Source organism: Chamaea fasciata, unplaced genomic scaffold, assembly GCF_029207755.1.
Source record: "Chamaea fasciata isolate MVZ Bird 193981 ecotype frontalis unplaced genomic scaffold, bChaFas1.0.hap1 SCAF_7, whole genome shotgun sequence".
NCBI lineage: Eukaryota > Metazoa > Chordata > Aves > Passeriformes > Sylviidae > Chamaea > Chamaea fasciata.
Window position 1 is genome coordinate 26887974 of NW_027094092.1, and position 21956 is coordinate 26909929.

Genomic DNA, 21956 nt, shown 5'->3' on the forward strand with positions numbered 1-21956 from the left:
CTTACTACTTTGAATCTATACTTCTGGTTGCAAAATTCTGTTAGTGTGGCTAAAACATCGTGTCTCATTTCTGCTCCTTTCTGTGCTTTTCCTAAAGAGTTCTAGGTTGTCTCACAAAGTATTTTCTCAGTTTGAAGCTTATTCCAGCTGCTGCTACCATTTCTAGTTGTGGGATAATGCCATCGGCCTGTGATCTTCTTTTCTCCCCTGGTAGTCTATTTATGGATTATATAAACATTTCTCACTGTGAAGAGAAGCTAGTAAAGAGAAAGGTAGTATAGCAAAAGAGAAGAGCAATGTTAGAAACAGGACTAAGTAATCCTGCACTTTCTTCTTCCAAAATCGATGCATTAAAATATTGAGTGAAGAGATTAAGCTATTTGAAAGGCATCTGCCTCAGGTCTCTTCACTTTTGTAACAACAGCTACTATAAACTGCAGTAAGAAACATTTATGTCTGGGCTAGAAAGGTCTTTTCATGGTGTTGGTGACATCTTGCATGAAATGCTGACATTTAACTGCACAGCTTAGCACTAAACACTAAGAGGTGCTCTTATTAGAAACACCATGTTTTTCTCATTGAAAATGGAGAAGCCAAAAAGAAGGAGGACAAGAAACAAAATGAACTAAAAAACCCCAGAAAAACCAAACCCAACGCAAACCAACCAAACAATAGAATGCCAAACAAACCAAAAAACAGGAAAGGGATGAAAATGGAAGGGAAGAAAGCAGCAGAGAAGAAAATGAAATATGGGGCAGACAACAGCAATACTTCAAGGTACAAAGGGAGATGGGATAGAAATGGGAATGCACAAGACTAATAAATACAAAGCAGAAGACTGGCTTAACCAAAACTAAGAAAAAAAAAAGTGTCTCTGCCCAATACTGTTTACATTTTATTTCCCTTTGCAAGTGCTTATTTATAAAGATTGTAGCTGAACTTCCTTACTGTGGTCATGATGTCACATGAAGCTAGAAATGCATAAAAGTTCAAAAAAGTCCCTAGCATCTGTAGGTCAGTTTTGAAACCATAACAGTGGGGGCTGGAGCAGTGTAGAGTCCTCAGGAATGGAATGCTATGTGAAGAGGCCCCAGGAACAGAGTACTATAAATCCTTATTTAGTTAACAACCAATTTTTCAAAGAGGCTCAAGCAGAAACTGTAATAGAATGTAACATTAAATAGTAACTTGATAGCTGATGGAAAGAAAGTGTAACTTAGAATTACTTTAGATTACTGTAATACTCAGAGACACCCCCCCTGAGGAAAATTTGTCAGTGTAAATAATGATACAATGAACTGGACCAAGATTTGCACATGTGCATTAGGAATTTTGTCATAGGCATCAGTGATTAAGCACGAGTGACTATTTGTCAGTGTTTGTATGACTCTTCCCTTGACACCTTTTTGTATAAAAGACTGTACTTGTTTCCTAGAAGTTGTGCCAGTGCTATATGAGTTACAACAGTTGCTGTTCAGTGGACGTGGAAAAACTGCTGGATTATGCCAGAAAGTCAGGATGACCTAAAGAGATCAGTAGGGGAGTAAAGAAACAAGGACCCCAGCCAATAGGTTTTAAGGGGCCCATCTAAAATCAAGAAGGTAAACAAGATGGTGAACTGCTTTGGCTCAGAAATGGTGTCCTTAGAGAAAAAGTACTTCTGGCAGTGAGAGATCATGACCACGGTCTCAAGAAACCCACTGACTCAAAAGATGAGCAGTCATGCACATGTAGACCTAGTTGACAAAGATGATGCCAGTCAATTATGAGTAAAAAAGAGTATGCATTACACAGAGAGAGAGGGGCAAATCTGAAATGTATAAATATGCACGCCTTCCAAGCTGGCTTGGTGGAATTACTACCTAGCACCCATCTTGGTGCAAACATGAAATAAACCAAATATCTTGGCTCTGGGCCAGATACTGGCTTTGCACACCAGGTACTGAACCCTGTCTGAGGAACACCACCAGCTGCGTTGATGGAGATAAGAAACACATGGATAGTTTTGGGAAAAGGAGAACAGCTTGACCTAAAAAACATGGAAGGCAATAAAGGGAAACTAAAACAATGAGATAAAAGGGAAGAGACTGATTATGATGCTGACATCTCAAGGGACAGAAATAATTAACCATTTGCCCAGAGAGTTACAAGGAAATCAGGAGGGGGTTATGAAACAGGGTCCTGCCTTATTGTTGTAAAATGTGTAAAAATTTTCTTAAGAAAGGATGTTCTTTGATATTTGATTTTTATATATTTTCAAGCCTAATCAACAAGAAAGAAAATATAATCTATAAAACAGGTAGCAACTAACAAGCAAGCTCTAAGTGATGCCCAGGTGTTAGAAAGACAAAAAGTACTTCTTAGCCTCCTTAAGATTTAGGGCTTGACATGCTTGATCTCAGGCATAGCGGGAAGTTAGCAAAGCTTGGGGAGAATGTACTACTGACACAGGCCACAAAGACATCTGGCAGAATTCCCAAGATAAGGAAGAAACTAATAAACACAACTCAGCAACTGTGCTGAAATTGGCTCTGACTGGATAAAGGTAATTCTGACATGGGGAGATCATGACCACCGACTCAGGAAACCCATCAACCCAAAAGAAGAGAAAGACTGAGCATGTGGACTAATTACAATGAGAGCAACCTCCAGAGCATACTGGATTTTTGTTACCACTTATTTGTCACCCTTTGTTAAATGACACCTCTCACAGTACAAAATATATGACAGCTAAAGAGCCACACTATTACAAATATTAAGAAATTAGGACAAGATGAAAAGAAAACAGTATTTTTTTATAACTGATGGCACTTGATTTAAAGAATCTTCTCCCTTTGTCTTTTTATTCTTAAGAGGTGACATGGTGACATGAACCAGGACTCACAAGTAAAGGAATACTTCTGTGAGAACAGTAAACACTGGGGATATCAGGCTGAGGTTGACATAGATAGTCCCGATCTTTTTTTTCTTAAAACCATTTGACTAATGCCACTTGAACCTGTATTGCCCCCCATAGCTTACCTAACTACTGGAATGCTACTGCAATCAAGCTGCCCTTATTATGGTAAGGAATCAGTATCTCAGCATGCTCTTATTCTGAATCACCCCTTACATCACAGCTCTTAATAGACTCATGAGTTATGTGGATTACTAAGCAATTCCTATAAAAATAATTGTGCTGGGAATGTTATATTTTTATCATATTTTGTTCCAGTTGTGAAAAATAACTGTCTAGAGGACAATTACTCCTGGAAGGTGTGTCAACTCATGGTGTCAGAGATGAGCTCACTGGAGCAGCTCTTCAGCAAATATTGTGATATTGACTCCCTCAAGATTTGAATCAAACTTTGCAGTTTTTTTGTTGTTAATCAGTAGCTATAGCTAGGCAGTTATGATTAAGCAATTGCAAGGTGAAACTTGTAGTCGTGGCTATTCCTTTGTTTTAAGGAAAAGGGTACACAATCCCAAAATTAATGGACTGTCTAGATGAGAACCCCTGGACTGAAGTCAGCAGGACTGAGCAGTAACTGGGGAAAGGTAATCCTGGCAGGAGATCGCAACCACCAACCCACTGACCATCAAGTTAAAACAGATCCCCAAATGGAATGGGGGGAAGAAGTGCACATTTGGAATAATTAGCATGAGAAGCAAGAGATATAACTGGCAAGTAAGGGTCTGAGTACTAATTAATGAAAAAGCTGTATCAATTGTAACCAATGAATGCTGATGGCTTTGTTTGCTAAAATGTGTATAGAGTCTAAAATATTGGTGATGATGATGATGAGCCAGACTTTTGTGAGTTGTCCCCTAATTTCCTACTATGCACAGAATACAATAAAGAAATAGGAATTCCTTGCCTTGGTGTATGAAGTGCTGTCACACATCAACCAGGTCATGAGCCTGTCCTTGGGACAACACAGGATGTTCTTTCAAACCACACCCATTAAATATTTGCAAGTGTAGGCGGCAACTGTCAAAATCATGTCAAGAACGTATTACTCATTTTGAGTATAAATGATTGCATTGCTGTTTCCAGTTCAATTTAATTCATTAGCATCCCAAAATCTCTGCTTTCACTACATACAGAACAACTTACTAGTTTATTTAAGAAATGGAAATTAGTATAAGTAAAAATTTTCCCGTTGTTACAGACAGAATGCAATTATTTTTCTTGAACCAATGACTTTTACTTCGAAACTAAGACGATCTGTTTGCCAATATTACCTCCATTCATCATGGACTGGAAAGCAGCTTCAAGAGAAATAATGAAATAAGTTAGTGCCAAGCAAAACAAGCCAAGTAGCTTCTAAAAAAGAAACCAAAAACGGTAGAAGCAAATGTATTAAGCAGCTCCCCAAAAAGGAGAGATACCACTTTGGACCTAATCCTATTCATCCTTAACGATGTGCTAAACTAAGAAGGAGATTGAAAAAAAAAAAAAAAAAAAAAGCTAGCCTGTAATAAATTGCTAAGAGCAGCTTTGTGTAATAATTAAAAAAAAATTATCTGTAAGCAACTGTTTGACCCTATACAAGTTAACGACTACATTTGCTGCTTTTGTGGTATGTCACCCAAACAAGGCATGATTGGACAGCCCACAAATGCAGTGGGGTCACACAAACATTTGTGAAAGAAAAGGTTTATAAATATTGCATAATAGTAGGAGAAGCTGGTGCAAAAGAATATACCTTTGAGTAAACAAAGTATGAAAGAATGATGTATTTGACCAAGTTACTTCAAAATACATATGTATACCAGTAAAGAGGATTTAGCAATGACTAGAAAAAATTGAAATCTATAAGATTTTGTTTTCACTTAATTCTACTAGTTTTCAATCTTGTAGGACTAATGACTAAATGAACTAAATCATACTTTTCCCTCTTCCTTGAAAGGGAAGGATTCTTACAACACATCTTGGATCACGTGGCTCATGTCACCAGACCCCCTTCGTTTTTATATTTCCTTTGTTACACAGATACTTTGAACAGGCTACAGAACATTTTGTTCTATAAAAAGAAATTAATTTTTACTTTCTCTAGTAATATGCTTTGCCCTTTCTTGTGTATGCTTTTCATTTTCTTTTTTTGTTAGCAAATCAAATAAAAACCTCTGTTAGAGACTGCATTTTTGAAGTATAAGTTCAAGAATTTAAAAAAAGCATTTCCTTACACAGAAGTTTGAAGAAAGGGGCACCACTTTAAACCCCTAAGATCAGGATGACTATCACCAGCTCCTATGGTAGCAGTCTAAAAATAAATTCCCCTCAGTACTAAAGCAACAACTAAAAATATCTAAATTTATACTCAATTATTTTTTAAACACACAATAATCCTCTTACAGAACATCTTAATATTTAGTGAAAAAATATTATAACATAAAAGTGTTTTTGATAAAATACAAAAATTTAAATTGGCAAATGAAACAAAGGAGGTAGTTAACCTCTAATGTCAGTGTATATAATCAGGTTATTATTCTTCAAAAATGATGTAAATATCTTACCACCGATGTTTGCTAAGCCTTCTACCACGGTCTCCCTGACCTGTCAATGCAAACAAGTCCTTTCAGTTTTCCTCAAACAAGAGCTGCATTTCACATTTCTTAGAAACATGCCAAGAAACTTCCATAGAAACCACCAAAATCTAAAGACTTCTCTTGCTACAATGGACAGGGCTATGTTTGGACCAGATTCTTTCATCAAGAGAGGCACAAATAATTCCTGATAAATTTGCAGGTGATTTATTTCTTCAATCAGATCCCGGCCCCTACCAAAATTTAATGTCTTGGTATTTTCCCAGGAAGATTATTGATCACCTGAAGAAACAAAAACTAATTAAGACAGACCCCACAGGGAAGGCCTGGTTAAGAATATACTCATTACAAAGTAATAAATGGTGATTTTAAAGCTTGAAGTAAAATTTCTGACAAGATCCTCAAAAGCATTCAGGGCACTTAACTCATCAGGTATTTGAAAGTACATGTTTTTGAAAGTCTGAATCTTTATGCAAAAAAGCACTTGCACCCTATGCTGAAATAAAGAATTCAGGCACGAGCAGCATGTAACCAGAGAAGTCTGTCGTACAATAGTCAGACCATCCTCAGCAGGTACCTTTTAAAACAGCACTACCTAATAAGCTTTCAATTATACTCACTCATTTTTTAAAAGGTCTGTTCAATCCTGAGGCACAATGAGAGAGCCAGAGACAAAGAAATTAGTCCTCTTGTAGTAGGAGATAATATCAAAGGCCATAGATTAGACCTAGAAGTTCTCACCTTCAGTTTACCCTCCTGGATCCACTGGCAGAGTTGTAATACACTAGCTTCTTGTTTGTCCATGTAGTTCAACACCAAGAATCTTTCCCTGTGAAAGAAAAGAATCAGCTTTGGTTTAAGAAACGTTGGTCAATGTACTTGAAAATCTTTAAAAATCTTTTCAGAAAACAGCCTTGTTGAAACTGAAGGGTTATGAGCACGAATTATAAAGAAATGTAGCTCAGGGCCTTGCCAGTTTGTTTTGACAACTTCCTGCAGTGGGAGCTTGATAGTAATATCAATCTTAGATAGTTTTGTTCAAGTATCAGAGAGAGAAGAGTAATAAAATCAAGTAGTAAAGTACTATCACCAGAATAAGTAAATATCCATAAAGTGTGAGCAAATTCCTATTATTTTTTCCCTTTTCTTTTTTTCCTTTTTTTTTCAGTGGTAGGGAGAATAATTAGTGAACCTGCAACTAGTTGCTGAGAATAACTTTCAGGGTCCCCACAATTCTGCTGTCACAGCTTTCCATAGCAACTGAGAAATGGAAATGATCATCAAAAATGATAATTACTCGTAGGAACATCCTGCCTAAATTCTCTACTGCATTCTACTATGCATGTTCTATTTTACTAATTTTATCCATTTTTTAAAAGGGCAGACAACAGTAACAGGGGCAAGGAAAGATTTTAATTAGAAGAGATCAATTGATCTGCACAGAAATCAGGTCCCCCAAATGTCCCACAATGCAATGACTGAAAAGCCTAAGACTCTCCTCCTAATCTCTGCCTTAGCTCCATCTGAATCCTAAGAGGAAATTCAGAAATGCCCAGAGTCAGAACATAATAAAAATGTTTTACCCATATGTATCTGTCACACCTACAGTTCCATTATCTAATAAACACCCAAATACTAAAAATGTAATTTCAATAAAATCACTGCATCAGCTGCATCCTTATGCCCAAATTACAACATTTTGAGAGAAGGCACTTTGCAAAACATCTGAGAACAGAACTATAGCAACAGCTTCCCTCGTACTAAAGAATTGTCAGGGATTACAGGACTAAATCAAGCAACCTTAAACAAAATATAACAACTGACATCTATGCTTATATATAACAACATCCTTTGCCATTTTTTATGCTGATAAAGACAAATGTAAGGGAAAGGATCTACTGATACCACGATTATATTTTCCTTCTTAGGCATGGCAACATTCTGTTCCAATTACAAGTAGCTACTGCAGATTACAGACTACCTTCCAAACATCATATGAACAATCTACCTGGAACCTGGTCACAAGTTCTGGAGGAGAAATGTACCTTGTGATGTTCCTTTCTTTCTGTATTTTTTCTGTGTCAGGAGGCAGTGGAGGGGGGTAAGGCACGTCCTTGTTATACTGAGAAATCTGTCCACACAGGATGATATGGCTGTTCTGATTCATCTGTTTGGGACAGCATAAAGTGAGAAAAGTGACACTCCTCAGTCTCAGAAATGAAATTTTTCAGTTGCAATAGATGTTATTGCAAAATTTTCACTAGCCACATTTCCTATAAAAGAGTGGGAGAATTGCATGCAGTTCCAGTCAATCGATGGCAACATTCAAATAGGTAAAAATGCAAGGCAATAGTGGAAAAATAACTGCTATACAGCCTAGTGTAATTTTAAAAGGCACTACACAGAAGGGATACAGGAAATTGTTATCTTACTGTGGGCCCCCAGGATCAGCACCTGAAGTTGATCACTTTAGTGGAAAGCCTGCTGTGCTGTATGACAGGCTGGAGCCCAGTATGAATTAATTGAAAGCTGGGCATGCAGACATTGGGGAATGACTAGAATAAACCTGACAGCTGGAATAATCACCTGACTTATAACTGTATCGCTGATGTCTCCACCAACATTGTCAAAGTAAACATCCACACCACCTGGGCAGAGCTCACGTAGCTGTTTTGCCACATCCCCCTTCTTGTAATTGATAGCAGCATCAAACCCCATTTCTTGGACCAAAATGGAGCACTTTTCATCTGTGCCAGCAATCCCCACCACTCTAGAGCAGCCCTCCAGACGGCCAATCTGCAGGCAACACAGTTAAAAAAACAAACCAAACAAACCAAACAAAAACCCCAAACAACAAAGACAAATTAGAAGTATCAGTGGAAGAAAAGGGGTCCTAAGGGGTGTTACAGTTATTCCCACCCCACTAAACCCCAGGCAGCAAACACTCCCATGTCATGTGGCACAACTGCCTCTTGTCACTCCCTCCTCACAACTACACATGGGGCAGGTACAATCAAAATTTGCCATATTTTCAAACTCACTGACTGCAGAAGACTATGTTTGTGGAATCACCAGTGACTGCCAGTACTGGAGAACCAAATAGAGTAGAAAACTACCACATGCCGAGTACCATAACATAACTAATAAAAGGAAAAAAAATAGACAATAATTGATTTAAATACAATCTTCATAGATTTGCTCATGCATTGTTTCTTCATAGCTTCTATTTATTAGTAGGTCTAAAGTTTGCTTAATAATGATTTTGTTTGTGTATATATATCTATCTAGAGAGATAGTTGTAGATATGCACATACACTGCAAACAGGTTCTGCAAACCAGAGGCAGATAAAAGAACTGAAAATCTCAAAACACAAAGGATGTCATGGCACACAGCACAAAGGGTTTACCACATTACTATTCTCTGATAGAGAAAAAAATAAAGTCCCCAGTCAATACAGTGTTGGAATGGCAGGCTACCATATAAATTTATAATAAATACATGTATATATACCACCTATTTTACTTGTGCTAGCAACAAGTAATCACCACAATCTGTTTTCTCCTCTCCCTTTTTCATGAAACTCGAGTTTCATATGTAAAGTCTTTCACAGTGAGAGTGTGCCACATCTGTGAAACCGGCCGTTCCCACAGGGTTATACCTGCTCATGTTTACGAAGATTTTATCAGTATGTTTAATAACCAGCATGTTTCAGAAGAGAAGACTTGGTAACAGAGTCTGTTTGCACTCCCTCGGCCTGCACCTACCTGGCCGGCCAAGGAGCCGCAGGCGCCAGCCGCCCCGCTCACCACCATGGTCTGGTTGGCACCTGGGGCCACATGTCCTTTCTCTCGGACTCCCAGCAGGGCCGTCAGCCCCGTGATCCCAGCTGCGCCCAGGAAGTAGGAAAGGCGCCCATCCACAAGCTGTGGGACCAGCTACGGAACAGAAACGTGGGTAGGAGGTCACTTGTTTCAAAGGTGAGGTGTAGCTCTTTGATTGCCTGAGGGTAGAAAACTAACTCAGGGTATTTACCAGGCAAGGTACAACTGGTAGGGATGAGCTATCTCTAGCTCTATTCTAACAACAAGTTTGTACAGAAATGTTATGTCTCTGTGGTTTTAGAAAAAGTTTTTAAATGAAATAACTTTTTTTGGAAGTGTTAAAAAGCAGTTGGGAGGTAAGAAGTTTCCAGCAATGGTGAACTATCCCTATGCTAGCATAAAGGATAAAAATGCATCATTTTATCAAATATCACATTTGCAGATCAGTGACAAAGAGTCCCAAAGGAAGGAATTTATTGGAAAGTATAAATTCTCAAACTGCAGTTATTTTCTGTTATGTGAAAACAATCAACACAATATCCCTAATGCACTGGAACATCTCCACTTTCAGCTTAATATTGAATACCCTTTCTTATGTGAATGTAAAACCTCAAGTAAAAACTTTTACTAACACAAGTTAGAAAAATAAATTAAATACACCTAAAGCCTTTCATGTCTTAGAGTTACACTCTCAAGAACAAGAAGTTCTATTAGAATTAAAATAAATAAGAGAATTATTTAACTGAACCCGCTTCAGTCATTAGCAGCTATTTAGAGAGAGAGAGAAAAAAAAAAAAAAAAAAAAAAGAAAAAAAAAAAAGAGAGAGAGAGAGATTTGGAGGGGGGAAAAGGGTTTAGGAAAAAACCAGCCACAACCTGGGCTTTGCATTTGTATCACCTTTTGTAGCAAGTCTCCATCAAGAATTGCCGCAGTCTGCCAGGGCCAAGTGAAGGAAGTTACAAAGTCTCCTTTAGCGAGGTTATGGTGCTTGCTCTCCTCCACAACCCCGATACCCCCACCGTCAGCAACTTCAGACAGCTGCCAGGGCTGCAGGTAATCCGAGCCCGTGTCCTCGTTCATTCGGCAGCGCTGAAAGACAAGGCTTTAATGAAAAGCTCTGGTGGAACACAACTTGTTTATCAGTCCAAGTTGCATGAGGGATGAAGATGTGTTTCAAACCTCAAACACAAAGAGCCACTCAAAAACCTCTCAGTAAACCCCAAGTATTCATAATCGTTTCCCAGATCCCTCTTTCCCTTTGTTTGCTCAGTACAAAAGGAGGATGGACCATCCTGATCTCCTCCAGCAGTGTTACCAAAGCCAACACATTCTACAGACGTTGGCTCAAAGGCACCAGCACAACTGACAATGACAGGCTCGGGTCTGATGAGAATCCTACAAATGCCATTCCTCAACTGAAGGAATCCTAGAAACGCAGGATTGAAAAAAAATGCCCACGAGTCATTTAGTTCATGCCTGTGAACTGAAGAGCTGTCAAATATATGTAGACCATCCCTGACAGAGATCTGTTTAATGAAACATCTTGAAATGTGACATTTTCTTTGCAGCTTCCCCTATAGCTCCAGCTAGTATTTCAGGATTCTTTAACTTTTCCATTCCAAGCTAAATGTACTTTCTTGAAATCTAGACTGTTTTTTTTTTTTCTACTATTGCCATCTATGGAGGGAATAAATGATCGGAATTCTCTTTATAACAAACTTTTACAGACTCTGTCTGTCTGGTTCTTCTTCTACCTTCACTTCTATTTCAACTCACAAATCTCCCAACCACATGACTTCTGTAATTTTGTATGACTGGAAAAATAAGAATATTAAAAAGGCAAAGTACAGAAAAAGCTGATACAAACAAATCTGTAATTGGCATACCAGGGCTTATAGTCCCTTCCTGGTCCAATAAAGTCACATTGATCTATATATCCCAAGCATATTAATGCCAAATTCCTTCCCAATATAACTCCATCAGAATGAATACAATTACTAAGTTACACTAGGCATACATTTGTTCTGTGATTGGTAACTTTGGTGTTAAACATCATGACAGGTACAGAGTTGAATATACTTTAAAATACCAACTCTGGCTTAGCTCTAAGTCCATCACTTACCATGTAGGGGTCCACTGAGAGATAGAGAGTTTTAACACGCACTTGTCCCGCTTGGACAGTATCTGCTATTGTACTTTGCTCCAGTCGGAAGTTTTCAGCCACTGGCACTCCATTCTTACCTAGAGTTATATTAGAATTAAACAAATAAATGAATCAATATAGAACTTCCCCTAATCAATATGGGAAAGTCTTTTTTTAAGGTAGTCCTTTTTAGAATAAATTAGGTTAAATATTTACTCGGCTGTAAAACTACAACCAACTACTCCCCACCTTTCTGCCTCTTCTGACTCGAGACTGAGGCAATAGACTACAGCCACTGCACAAGCTGCAAGGGCATCCCTTTACAGAGACTTCCTTACATTAAAAGCTTCCCAGAAACATCCATAAAACTGTGGCCAGAACCCCAGAACTGGAGGCTTCATCCTCAGGTTTGTACCACATGCAGCAGATCAATCAGACAACTGGGACCACCAGCGCTGAGGCAGCCAGACAGCCTTGCCTATTTTAAATCAGTGACTGCACAGCTAGAGCAGGCTCCTGCTGTACCATTTGAAAGACTTGATTGCAGGTCACACAATAGTTCTTAACTCTTAAAACTATTTTAGCATTAAGCAGCATACAATACTCCCTCCAAAACTTAATGGCTTCTACACCAGATCTATGAACTCACTATTCAAAATACTGGGCTGATCCATAACAAGGCAAGTCAAGTGGTAAGCAAGAAAGTAAACAAAACCTCAACAGTGTAAACTTAAAAAACAAACCCCTTGAAACACGAGAGGAACAAAAGATTCAGTATTTACTACAAGGAAACAAAAAATAATAGTAACAGAATATTTTAGACATCTCTTATAATGTAAAAAGAATGTGAGAACTAAAAAGTCACATCCCCTAATCTTTCTTCACTTTCAGCCCCTACTCTTAGAGTTTTCTCATATATTGTGCGTTAACTCTTTTTTCCTCACCCAACAGTTTAGAAATCTGCATATAGAGACTAAACAAATGCAGTTTGAATCTATGTTAAATATTTAATAGAAATGTATCTATATTAATACAATTTACTTTCATTGATAGACCTAGAAAAACTTCCTACAAATATATTTATTTATATTACTAGAAAATAATAAATTCATATATAAATAAATGCACTTTAAATAAACTTTATTGCTGCATGCAATGTTAAGATATATAAATGTCAATATCTCAAATTGGTGTCTGTTTCTACCCTCACCATTTTGGAGCATGAGGCAATCAGAACAAACATATTGCTTCTTCAGTGAAGAGAAATACATACCAGGCCGTGAATTCAGCACTACTCTTTGTATAATCATCTCTGCTTTTGCAGCAATTTCACACTGGATTTCTACAAAAGAAAATGTTATTTGAAGGCCTGAAATATAAATTTTATTGAAAAAAGAATAGGAGAAAAAGTACTCAGTAATTTGGAAACTGGGGATGAAATACAGACCTCCCCAACTTCAGCATCCACCCCCAAGGAAGATACAAAGAATCATGTCAAGCAACCTCAAGCATAAAATAAACAAACGTGTGAATAAGGAGTTTCCCTGTTTATCCTTTAAAAGCCCTGATTTTATACAATGTCACAGTAGCATCTGCTGGAAAGATGGAAAACTGTAATGTACCATGTTCCTTGTAAGACCCTCACCAGCCCCTACCAGGCAGAGGGAGAGGTGTCTGATTTGCTTTCCTGTGCTGACTGAGAACAGCCTTTCCCACCTCACAGACACAGAGGCAGCTTTGCACACAGAAACAGGTGCCACTCAGAAAAAGGAAGGGAGGCACACCAGAATAGCAGTCTGCAGGTACATGATAAAAAGATATTGTTGTGTAAGGTGTTTTGTTTCTATTAGCAGTGCCCAGAGATGAGAAAGAATGAGATCATCACTCAATCTGTTCTACAGAAAAATTTCTCCTTGAATTTCAACAGCTTAAAGGAGGATTGCAAATCTGTGATTTTGCATCTGTGAGACCCAAAGTTATTAAGAGGAAATAACCCTTATTTAACAGGAAAAAAAACATGATCTCACATGCTTTCAGATCTAATACAAAATAAGAATGAGACTACTATCCTCAGCCAACAGCCATAAATAACCAACATCCACATGAACAAAGGACATTAAGGAATGAAACATGATAGCTGACATCTTTGTCAAAATGTTTATTTTGCTGACAAGAACAGCAAATTGGAGCAAATCTAAAAGATGAGCCTAGAAAGAGCACATCATCATCACTTATCCAACATCTTTATTCTTTGAACATTGCAAAATACAGAACCTTCTGTCTGTACTGCTATACTGCTTACACAACAGCCCTCACAAACCGTCAAGAACTTTAGTCTGGAATGTTGAAAAACATAATTAAAAAGTTACTAGGAGAAAAGGTGCACATCCCTGGCCATCCCTCCCCTTTAAAACACACAGCTGACTCAAAACACAAGTATTTTGTTAAAGAAACAGATCAAGGTTTAACATTTTATTGTGTTTGAACTCAAAAAGCTACTTATTTGGGAAAAGTTATTAAAAAGTTAATTTCTTTCCAGTATTTCAACACCTAAGGATGCTACAAGATAAGCTACAAGGAATGAATCTCAAAAGTGTCTTTACAGCATCATATAATTGAAAAATAAGCGACCTGCAGAATTCTTTGGACAAAACAATGTAGAACAACAGTCTACAACAAAAGGAAAAAAACCCCATGCTTTGATGAAATTACTAGTTACTGTTTATAAACAAAAATAAGCATTGAAAATTAAGGACTTAACAATTAAAAAGTGGAATAAAAATCTATCTTTATACCCACATAACTGATACAATCTTTAGAATCTAAATAATGTAAAACCCTAACAGGAAGGATGGCCCAAGAGAAAGTTTGGCTGATGTTAGGTTCAGCACTGTACTCAGCTATAGACTTCCTGTGTGACCTTGGGCACATCACTCTGTATTTGTTTTAGAGAATATTTTTCAGAACAAACCTCCAAATTCTTCCTGATAACATCTGCCCAATAAAATTATATTTAAGTAGGACAACTCTTATTCCCAGAGCAATTGATCTACCATCTGAGAATTTCTGCTAATACAATGAGCATTTTGTAAACTGTCAGACGTGCCCAGTGCAGTTTAAAAGGACGAGCCTACCCTAGTAAATGATTTGCACACATTCCCAATTCAGCTGAAGTTTATAATCACTAATCAAACTGCTCTGTACAGAAATAAAGAGTTAAGAAAGCAGTGAATATAAACCAACGGCATCTGAGAGCTCACGTGAAATCTGGGCAAATCACACCCCAATATTTACTATCCATAGCCATGGCTGAGGGTTTGAGCCTCTGTTTGTAAACCACACAGAGCAGGCAGAATTGCTGTACAGCTCATGCCTTACACAGCGCCCCGCTGCCAAAACTGCTGACTCCATTTTTGTCAGACTGGAACTAAATATGTTTATTATGCAAACACAAAACCCCAATCTGAACAAGAGAGGATGAAGATAATTTTTATGGTGACTAACATACTTCTGAAATATCTGCTTTCTATGATTATACAGAGGGAAAAACTCCACAGTTATATAAAGAAAAAAAGTCGAAGATATTAACTTACTAAAAGGAAGACAAAGCAATACAGAGAAGCATAGAAAGATGTGAGTAGAAGAATTATCCAATGCAAGTTTAGACTACTTCTTTGAATGCCTGACATTTTGAAGGAACAAAATCACTGTTTATTTCCTGGTTTGTTTTCACAGCTTTTGTTTGAGGAGCCTGTGTACTGATTCAAATTGAAGATCTTCCAAATACCATGAGTGGGTGGACAAAAAGTGAAACTGGCAACTGAATTGTCACTCATTCTGTGACAGCTGCCACAGCAAACACAACACTGCAGGTGGACATTAACTTCTAAATAGGACTGCACCTACAGTGGAAGTCAGCAACACCATTACACAAGCAAATGGTCACTGTAACACTGTACAGTAAGAATCAAACTCTCCTCACATCACAAACAACACAGAAGCAACTAAAGAAAATAAGTAGAGGCACCATCTTTTAGCACTATACAGTGAGGAAAGCTTTAGGAAAAAGACAATAGATTTTCTTTAAAGTGAAATAAAGGAGATGTGTATCATACATGCAATTCTTTTCAATACAAGCATAGTGCCAGTGTAAAGGATGTTTTTGACTATTTTTTAAAAAGACAACACAATTATTATTTTTTAGCTTTTCCAAACAAAACTAATCTCAGTTGGTTTTACTCTTTAAATCAAAGAGAGTAAAAATTCCAAGTTTTAACATCATTGTGCTAGGCCAATCACGGGATTCACCCTATGAGTACATCAGGAGCATTAAGCGGCATAACAGCAGCATCTTCAGGGCTGTCTCAAGTATGTTTTAGCCCAGTTTTACTCTCATCTCTTTCCCCCCTTGCCTGTTTCAGAGACACGTGACAACTCCTTTTAAGAAGTTAAATAAATTCCTCTGTGCTAAAATGCTCCAGTTTGTTTGCCCTGGGCTTGGTTCCCAGAACTTCTTGTTTCTGAGACTGCCTATAAGGCAGTTTTCAGTTGCCTATACCCTTGCCAAAATGAGACACCTGCTTCCAAGTCATTAAAGCCCGTGCCAGACGAAGTCTAGTTAAAAAGCAAAAGGAACAACAGGTAGTCCTGTATCAGGCCCAGGCAGCAAGGAGGAAGAAGGCAGGCAACCTAAACAGAATAAAAGATCTGGAAATCTTCTGAAACTGTGACATCAGATTGGCTGGAGCAAAGATCCTTAAAGGAAACTCAAGCAAAGAAATTTCAAGAATGACTCTGAATGAGGAACATGCAGGAAGGAAAGATGGGAAGAATTGGGACTAGGAATCAGTAAGAACAGAGAAACATGGCAAGAACAGCAACTTAATGGCCAGTAAAGCAGAGAAGAGTGAAACAGAATGGGGAAAGAGAACCAGGAATGATGAATGAGACAACCAAGCAAACTGAGATGGGAATGACTGGTGGGGGAAAAAAAAAAAAAAAAAAAAAAAAAGACAACTGTAACTGGCAAGATGAGGTAAATGGAAATGGAAGAGCAAATGTAATGGATTAAGCACCAAAGCTCCCACCAGCTCCACTAAGGAGCTCTACTTTTGATGAATGTTAATTAATGGCAAGCCAGAATCAATACTGACTGTCATGAATGGAGAAAAACACATGCCATAAAAAGCTAAGTACTTTCATGAACTGAACCAATAAAATTAGATTTCCTAATATTCCATGTCTCATCACTGAATTCTCTGATGATAAGTCTCTCCCAGTGTTTTCTTCATGTGGATTTTCTGACACACTATAAGAGTTGAGGGTAGGCTCCAATCTTTCCTCCAAGGTAGAAGCAGATGAAAAAGAAAGACAATAGTAGTAGGATCTTGATACTACAATCTTTTTTTTAAACTCCCAAGAAGCCTAGTATCTTTCAGCTTTTTATCAGATTTCACTGACCTACAGAGAAAAAGTTCCAGTAAGTATATACATTCATATCTACGTACAATAGGACTGTATAAACTTAACTTTTTCAGATTTAGGTGCCAAAAAAATATCTAAAAGCTTTTAGGTACCACAGCTAGAACTTTTTTTTTTTTTTTAGTAAGTAGTTGCACTGTATTGGAGTTGCTGAAAATTGTCTAAAATACCATAAATGTATATGGTATATATACATAAGGCCTATTTCCTCTTGGCAGAATTTCACATAAGGAATGCAGATTGCTCCCAGGAGGGCGGGAGCATCACCCGATGGGGGTTTTGAGAAGCCTATAGTTTAGTTCGCAGACTTGGACGTGAGAGCCATCTCAGAGAGCCTACTGACTATCCAGTTCCCCAGGTAAGCCCGAAGACCAAGTTAGAAAGCAGTGCTGCCGACGGTGGAAGAGCCTCTGGAGAGAGCCTCGCACACGGGTCATTCCCAGTTTCGGAAGCAGCAGACAGAGCAGCCCCGGAGAGAGAAGCCGAGCGAGGCAGAGGCAGCGCAGGGGGCTCAGTCCTACAGGCTGGTCCGGGGCTGCGGTGGGCTCCGCTGCTCTCCTCCGGAATGCCTCCACCGCCCCGGGACGCGCTTTGATCAGGGGGCTCAGTAAAGCTCCATTCCAGCTCCCGTTCCAGGCATCGGGCAATGCCAACAGCCTCCTCCAACCTCTACCGCACCTGCGCCCCGCCTGCCCTGCAGCCGAGGAGGTGCTAATCCCTGAGGATACGACTGCCGGGAAGGAGAGTACGAGCTCTGCCAAGCATGTCACCCTCCCCTCAGGCCGAAGCCCGGCTGGCCCCCGGCAGCGCCGCGTCCCCCGGGATCCCCGGGATCCCCGTGATCCCCAGGCTCCCGCTCACCTTGAGCCGGCCCGGGCGCCCCCGAGAACGCCCGCCCCCCGCGGCCCCGCGCGCACGCGCAGGGACCTTAAACAGGGAAAGCCTGCGGAGGCCCGTCCTTAAAGCGGCGATGCCCCGGGCCCGGCCGCGCTGGTGTGAGGGGCCGTGGCGGGATATTCCCTGAATAGCAGAATCACACTGAATCATTAAGGCTGGAAAAGGTCTCCAAGAGCATCGACAGCAACCTTTCACTGAACACCACGTTGTCTACTAGACTGGGCACTAAGTCCCTCATATGGTTCCTTGAACGGCTCTAGGGAACGGCAAGTCCACTCTTTCCCCAGGCAGTCGGATTTCAGTTAATGCTTAATAAACCATTCAGTGAAGAAATTCTTCGTAATGTCCAACCTGAACCTCCTCTGGCGTAGCTTGAGGCCATCTGCTCTTGTCCTGTCGCGCACTGGCTGCCTGGGAGAAGAGATCAACCCTCCCGTGGCTACAACCTCCTTCCAGGCGATTGTAGAGAGCAATGATATCCTCCCCGCCAAGTCTTCTTTTCTCCAGGATAAACTCCCCCAACTCCCTCAGCTACTCATCACACTTGTGCTCCAGACCCTTCAGCACCTCCGCTGCCCTTCTCTGGATCTGCTCCAGCACCTCAATGTCTTTTTAGTCATGACAGGCCCAAAACTGGGCATGGCACTCAAGGTGCGGTCTTGCCAGTGCCGAGTGCAGGGGAACAATCCCTGCCCTGGTCCTGCTGGCCACCCTATTGCTGATACAGGCCAGAATGCCTTTGGCCTCCCTGGCCACCTGGGCACACATTGGCTGATGTTCCATCGTCAATTAGCATCCCCAGGTCCTTTTCCTCCAGGCAGTTTTCCAGTCACTCTTCCCCAGGCCTGCAGTGATGCATGGAGTTGCTGTAATCCAAGTGCAGGATTCGGCACTTGGCCTTATTAAACGGAGGTACTGGGAGATGGCATTTACAGTTTATGAGGGCACGGTTCCTTAGTGTAACACTTGGAGATATTTGCTTCTTGCATGTTCCAGTGGATAAGATTTTGTTCATTGCTGCGATATAGGATTGTTTGCTAGCTATTCCTAAAATTCCACTAAAGTTGCTGTCGTGTGCGATATAATGTATTTACTATATATGTGCTATTTCTGTGCTTGAATATAGATGAAGATATTTCTTTCCTTAAAAAACATGTTGTAGCAAGACCCAAAGCTTTCCTGGGATGAGGCTTAGGTCCTGGTACTGCCTGACATGATTACTCTGTGTACTCACCCAATGCTGTAGTGATTCACGGTGCTGTAAGGACAAACAGGTCTGTGAAGTGGCCACTGAATTGGTGGCAATTACCGTGGAGCCTGAAGTGACTGCTGCAGCCTGGAAAAACTCTTCCAGACTAATGACTTCAATTACTTTGTACTCTGCTTCACAGAAAGGCAGGCAAAGTCTTTCTGTTGTAGCTTGACCCATAGCACTATAATATAGGTTTAAGTGAATTATTTATATTTGTTCCACTATAATATACAAAACTTTGCATTTCACATTAGTTGAAATAACATCATTGGAACTGGAATGGTCCAGAGGGGAGAAAATTAAGTATGTTAATAAGGAGGTTTATACCTCCATACTTTTTTTCCCCAACTTGTATCATCTGATCTCATGACAGGTGCATTGATTGCAGGTATAATGCACTGAAAGCAAGTCATCAGGGTTGAAATCATCTTCAGTTTCAAACAGGCACATCTTGTGAGTAGGAGGCCTGTATTCAAAAGAATGAGCACTGACTTGCCTCCTACTTGTGCAAGAAAAGAACAGCACAATTACAAAATAATTCTTTCAGAAGACAATGTCATGGGTCACTACATGAGCAAACATGAAATCTATTACTGGAGAGCTTCCTGTTCATTTAGAAGTTGTGTGTCTCAATGACTAGCCATAATTGAAAGGAAAGTGGGGAAAGACAAAGAGGATGTTGTATATTGGCACATGTACATATATTTCTACACCTGTATTATATAATATAATGGTAATACAACTTCTGGTGTTTGATAAAAGTATGAAAAAAACCCCCAAGACCCTTAACCCAAATACAAAAAATAGTATTTCAAAACCTCTGCACAACCCCATTTTCTCTTGCTTGCCATAGGGTGGCTGTGTTTCCTCTACAAACAAGATGATTCTGGTGACAGTTGCAGCAGTCATCTGTAGTTTGCTGTTTAAGCTTTATGGTCATACACACGCACACACACATCCCCCCTTGTCTCTTTTGTTAAGTACTTGTTCAGTGAAGCTATTGTAAAATAAACTTAGGTGTGAATTTAAAGTGCAGCAGCTATTCTGCGCTGACTTGGCCTGTGGATACTTTTTCTACTCTAAAAATGCTTTTTTGGGGTTTAGTTTGATTCACCTCAGACTGAACTAAACCACACAATCACCCCACATGTGAAATAAAACTGTCTATGCAAGCAAGCCATTGTGGAATAGTTGCTACAGAACAGATATTAAGGACTGCTACCACGAATAAACAAGTCTAAATGAACACTGATGTGATAACTTTAAAGTCAGTCAGAGATGGAGCAGAGGTAAAATGGAGGATATGTTTAGAAGATGGTTGTGGTCATGGACAACAAATAACTGCTGCCTACTGAAATAGGGAATGTCATTCAGGGGAGCCTTACTTCACTGAACACATCCTCAAGGTATCCTCTGACCAACTTCAGGCAAATTTGAGAAAGAAAAAACATTTCTGAACCACATGGTGGGATTAAAAAAAATCCCATTTGATCCTTTTAGAACAAAGAGCGGGGGAAAAGAGGCTTGTGGATAAAAAGTCATTAGCTCCCAAAATCATGTGTAAGCTTGGACAGTGTAAAATTGAAACAGCTGTCTTGTTCAGAGTGGTTAAAATCATATTGCCATCAATTTCAGTGAAGTCAAAACTAATAATTAAAATAGAACTCAAAAATCAAAGTCTGGAGGCTTTCCCCCCATTCTCTCCTTTAGGATTAACTGACTGTCTAACTAACTCCAAACCACCTTTTTGTTCATGTTTACCTGCTCTTAATATAGAAACAACAAACTTACATATTCTGCCTACTATGTAAGGCTTAGATATTTTTAAATTACAAAATAATCTAAATTACAGGATTTGCTGGGCTTATGGGTCATATTTATAAGTATATGCCATAATAATTCTCCTTTTACACATTGCCACATTCATTGGTAGCTCATTTTTGGCAGATGTGCGCCTTTTCTTTATAATTTTTAATTAATGTCACTATAATAAGTAGTCTTTCAATCTCTGTAGATGAATAATGCAGATGTTGCTTATGTAACTGAAGTGCAGGTGTGTTTTGGCCATAAAAATTCCCTGGGGTATGCATGAGCTCAAGTGACAGCAGATTCCTTAGCCTGTGTGTGTAGGGAGCAAAGTGGTCTATGAGGTCTCTCAAGAAACATCCTTCATGGAATCTGTGAAGAGAAATGCTCAATTAGATTACTCAAATCCAGCACAATTTAAATCTTTATTTTTGATGTAGTATGCCTGTTATACGATAGGAAAGTAAGATGTCATCTTCTGCTGTGAGGAAGCATTGTTCTAAGGGTACAGGAAGTTAGAGAAACATTTTTAATCTATTCTTCAGAGAAGTGAGGTATCTTGAGAAAAGGTGTGTTTGTCCACTGACAAACAGGCCTTGTGGAAGAACTTGGTGAACTCTGTGATCTTGGGTAACAAAACCAATTCACTTATCCCACAAATTCTAAAGCACTGTTTCAGGCTGCAGTAAGAAAAATTATTGCAAAGTCATCTCTAGTAGATCTGATGTTTCTGGTTTTCTAAACTATTAGCTTACTAAACTTCAGTTAAGTTTCTTGCTCTTGTTGCCAGGCCAGGAGACCAGACAATGAGATGCCTCTCCCGTTCACTCGATGCAATGTCAGCCAACTGCAAGAAGTGCTATTGGGTGTAATTTGAGCTAATCCATGTATGTTTGCAAGACATGTTTTAGGAGTCTGCAGATTATTTGTTCTGGCAGCAAACCTGTGGATGCAGTAACTCCAGGAGAGGACAGCAACACCTGAGGTCATTACAGCCATTGGAAGTGACTCTTTGAAACAGCGTA

The 21956-nt window shown here is 39.4% G+C and overlaps 1 protein-coding gene across 2 annotated transcripts; it reads right to left on the minus strand.

Moving 5' to 3' along the window:
• Positions 1-4018: 4018 nt before the first annotated feature.
• PTGR2 (prostaglandin reductase 2) lies at positions 4019-17872 on the minus strand. 2 transcript variants are annotated; one of them, XM_066188133.1, is made up of 10 exons: positions 17838-17872; positions 12769-12837; positions 11475-11593; positions 10250-10441; positions 9295-9465; positions 8116-8325; positions 7575-7696; positions 6271-6358; positions 5500-5539; positions 4019-4251 (listed from the first exon to the last, which is right to left on the minus strand). In XM_066188133.1, the coding sequence occupies exons 2-10, from the start codon at positions 12803-12805 to the stop codon at positions 4187-4189; spliced, it is 1044 nt and encodes a 347-aa protein (XP_066044230.1). In that variant the 5' UTR covers positions 12806-12837; positions 17838-17872; the 3' UTR covers positions 4019-4186. The 2 variants fall into 2 exon arrangements, with proteins under 2 accessions (XP_066044230.1, XP_066044231.1); XM_066188134.1 differs by lacking the exons at positions 4019-4251; positions 5500-5539 and adding an exon at positions 6152-6175.
• Positions 17873-21956: the final 4084 nt, after the last annotated feature.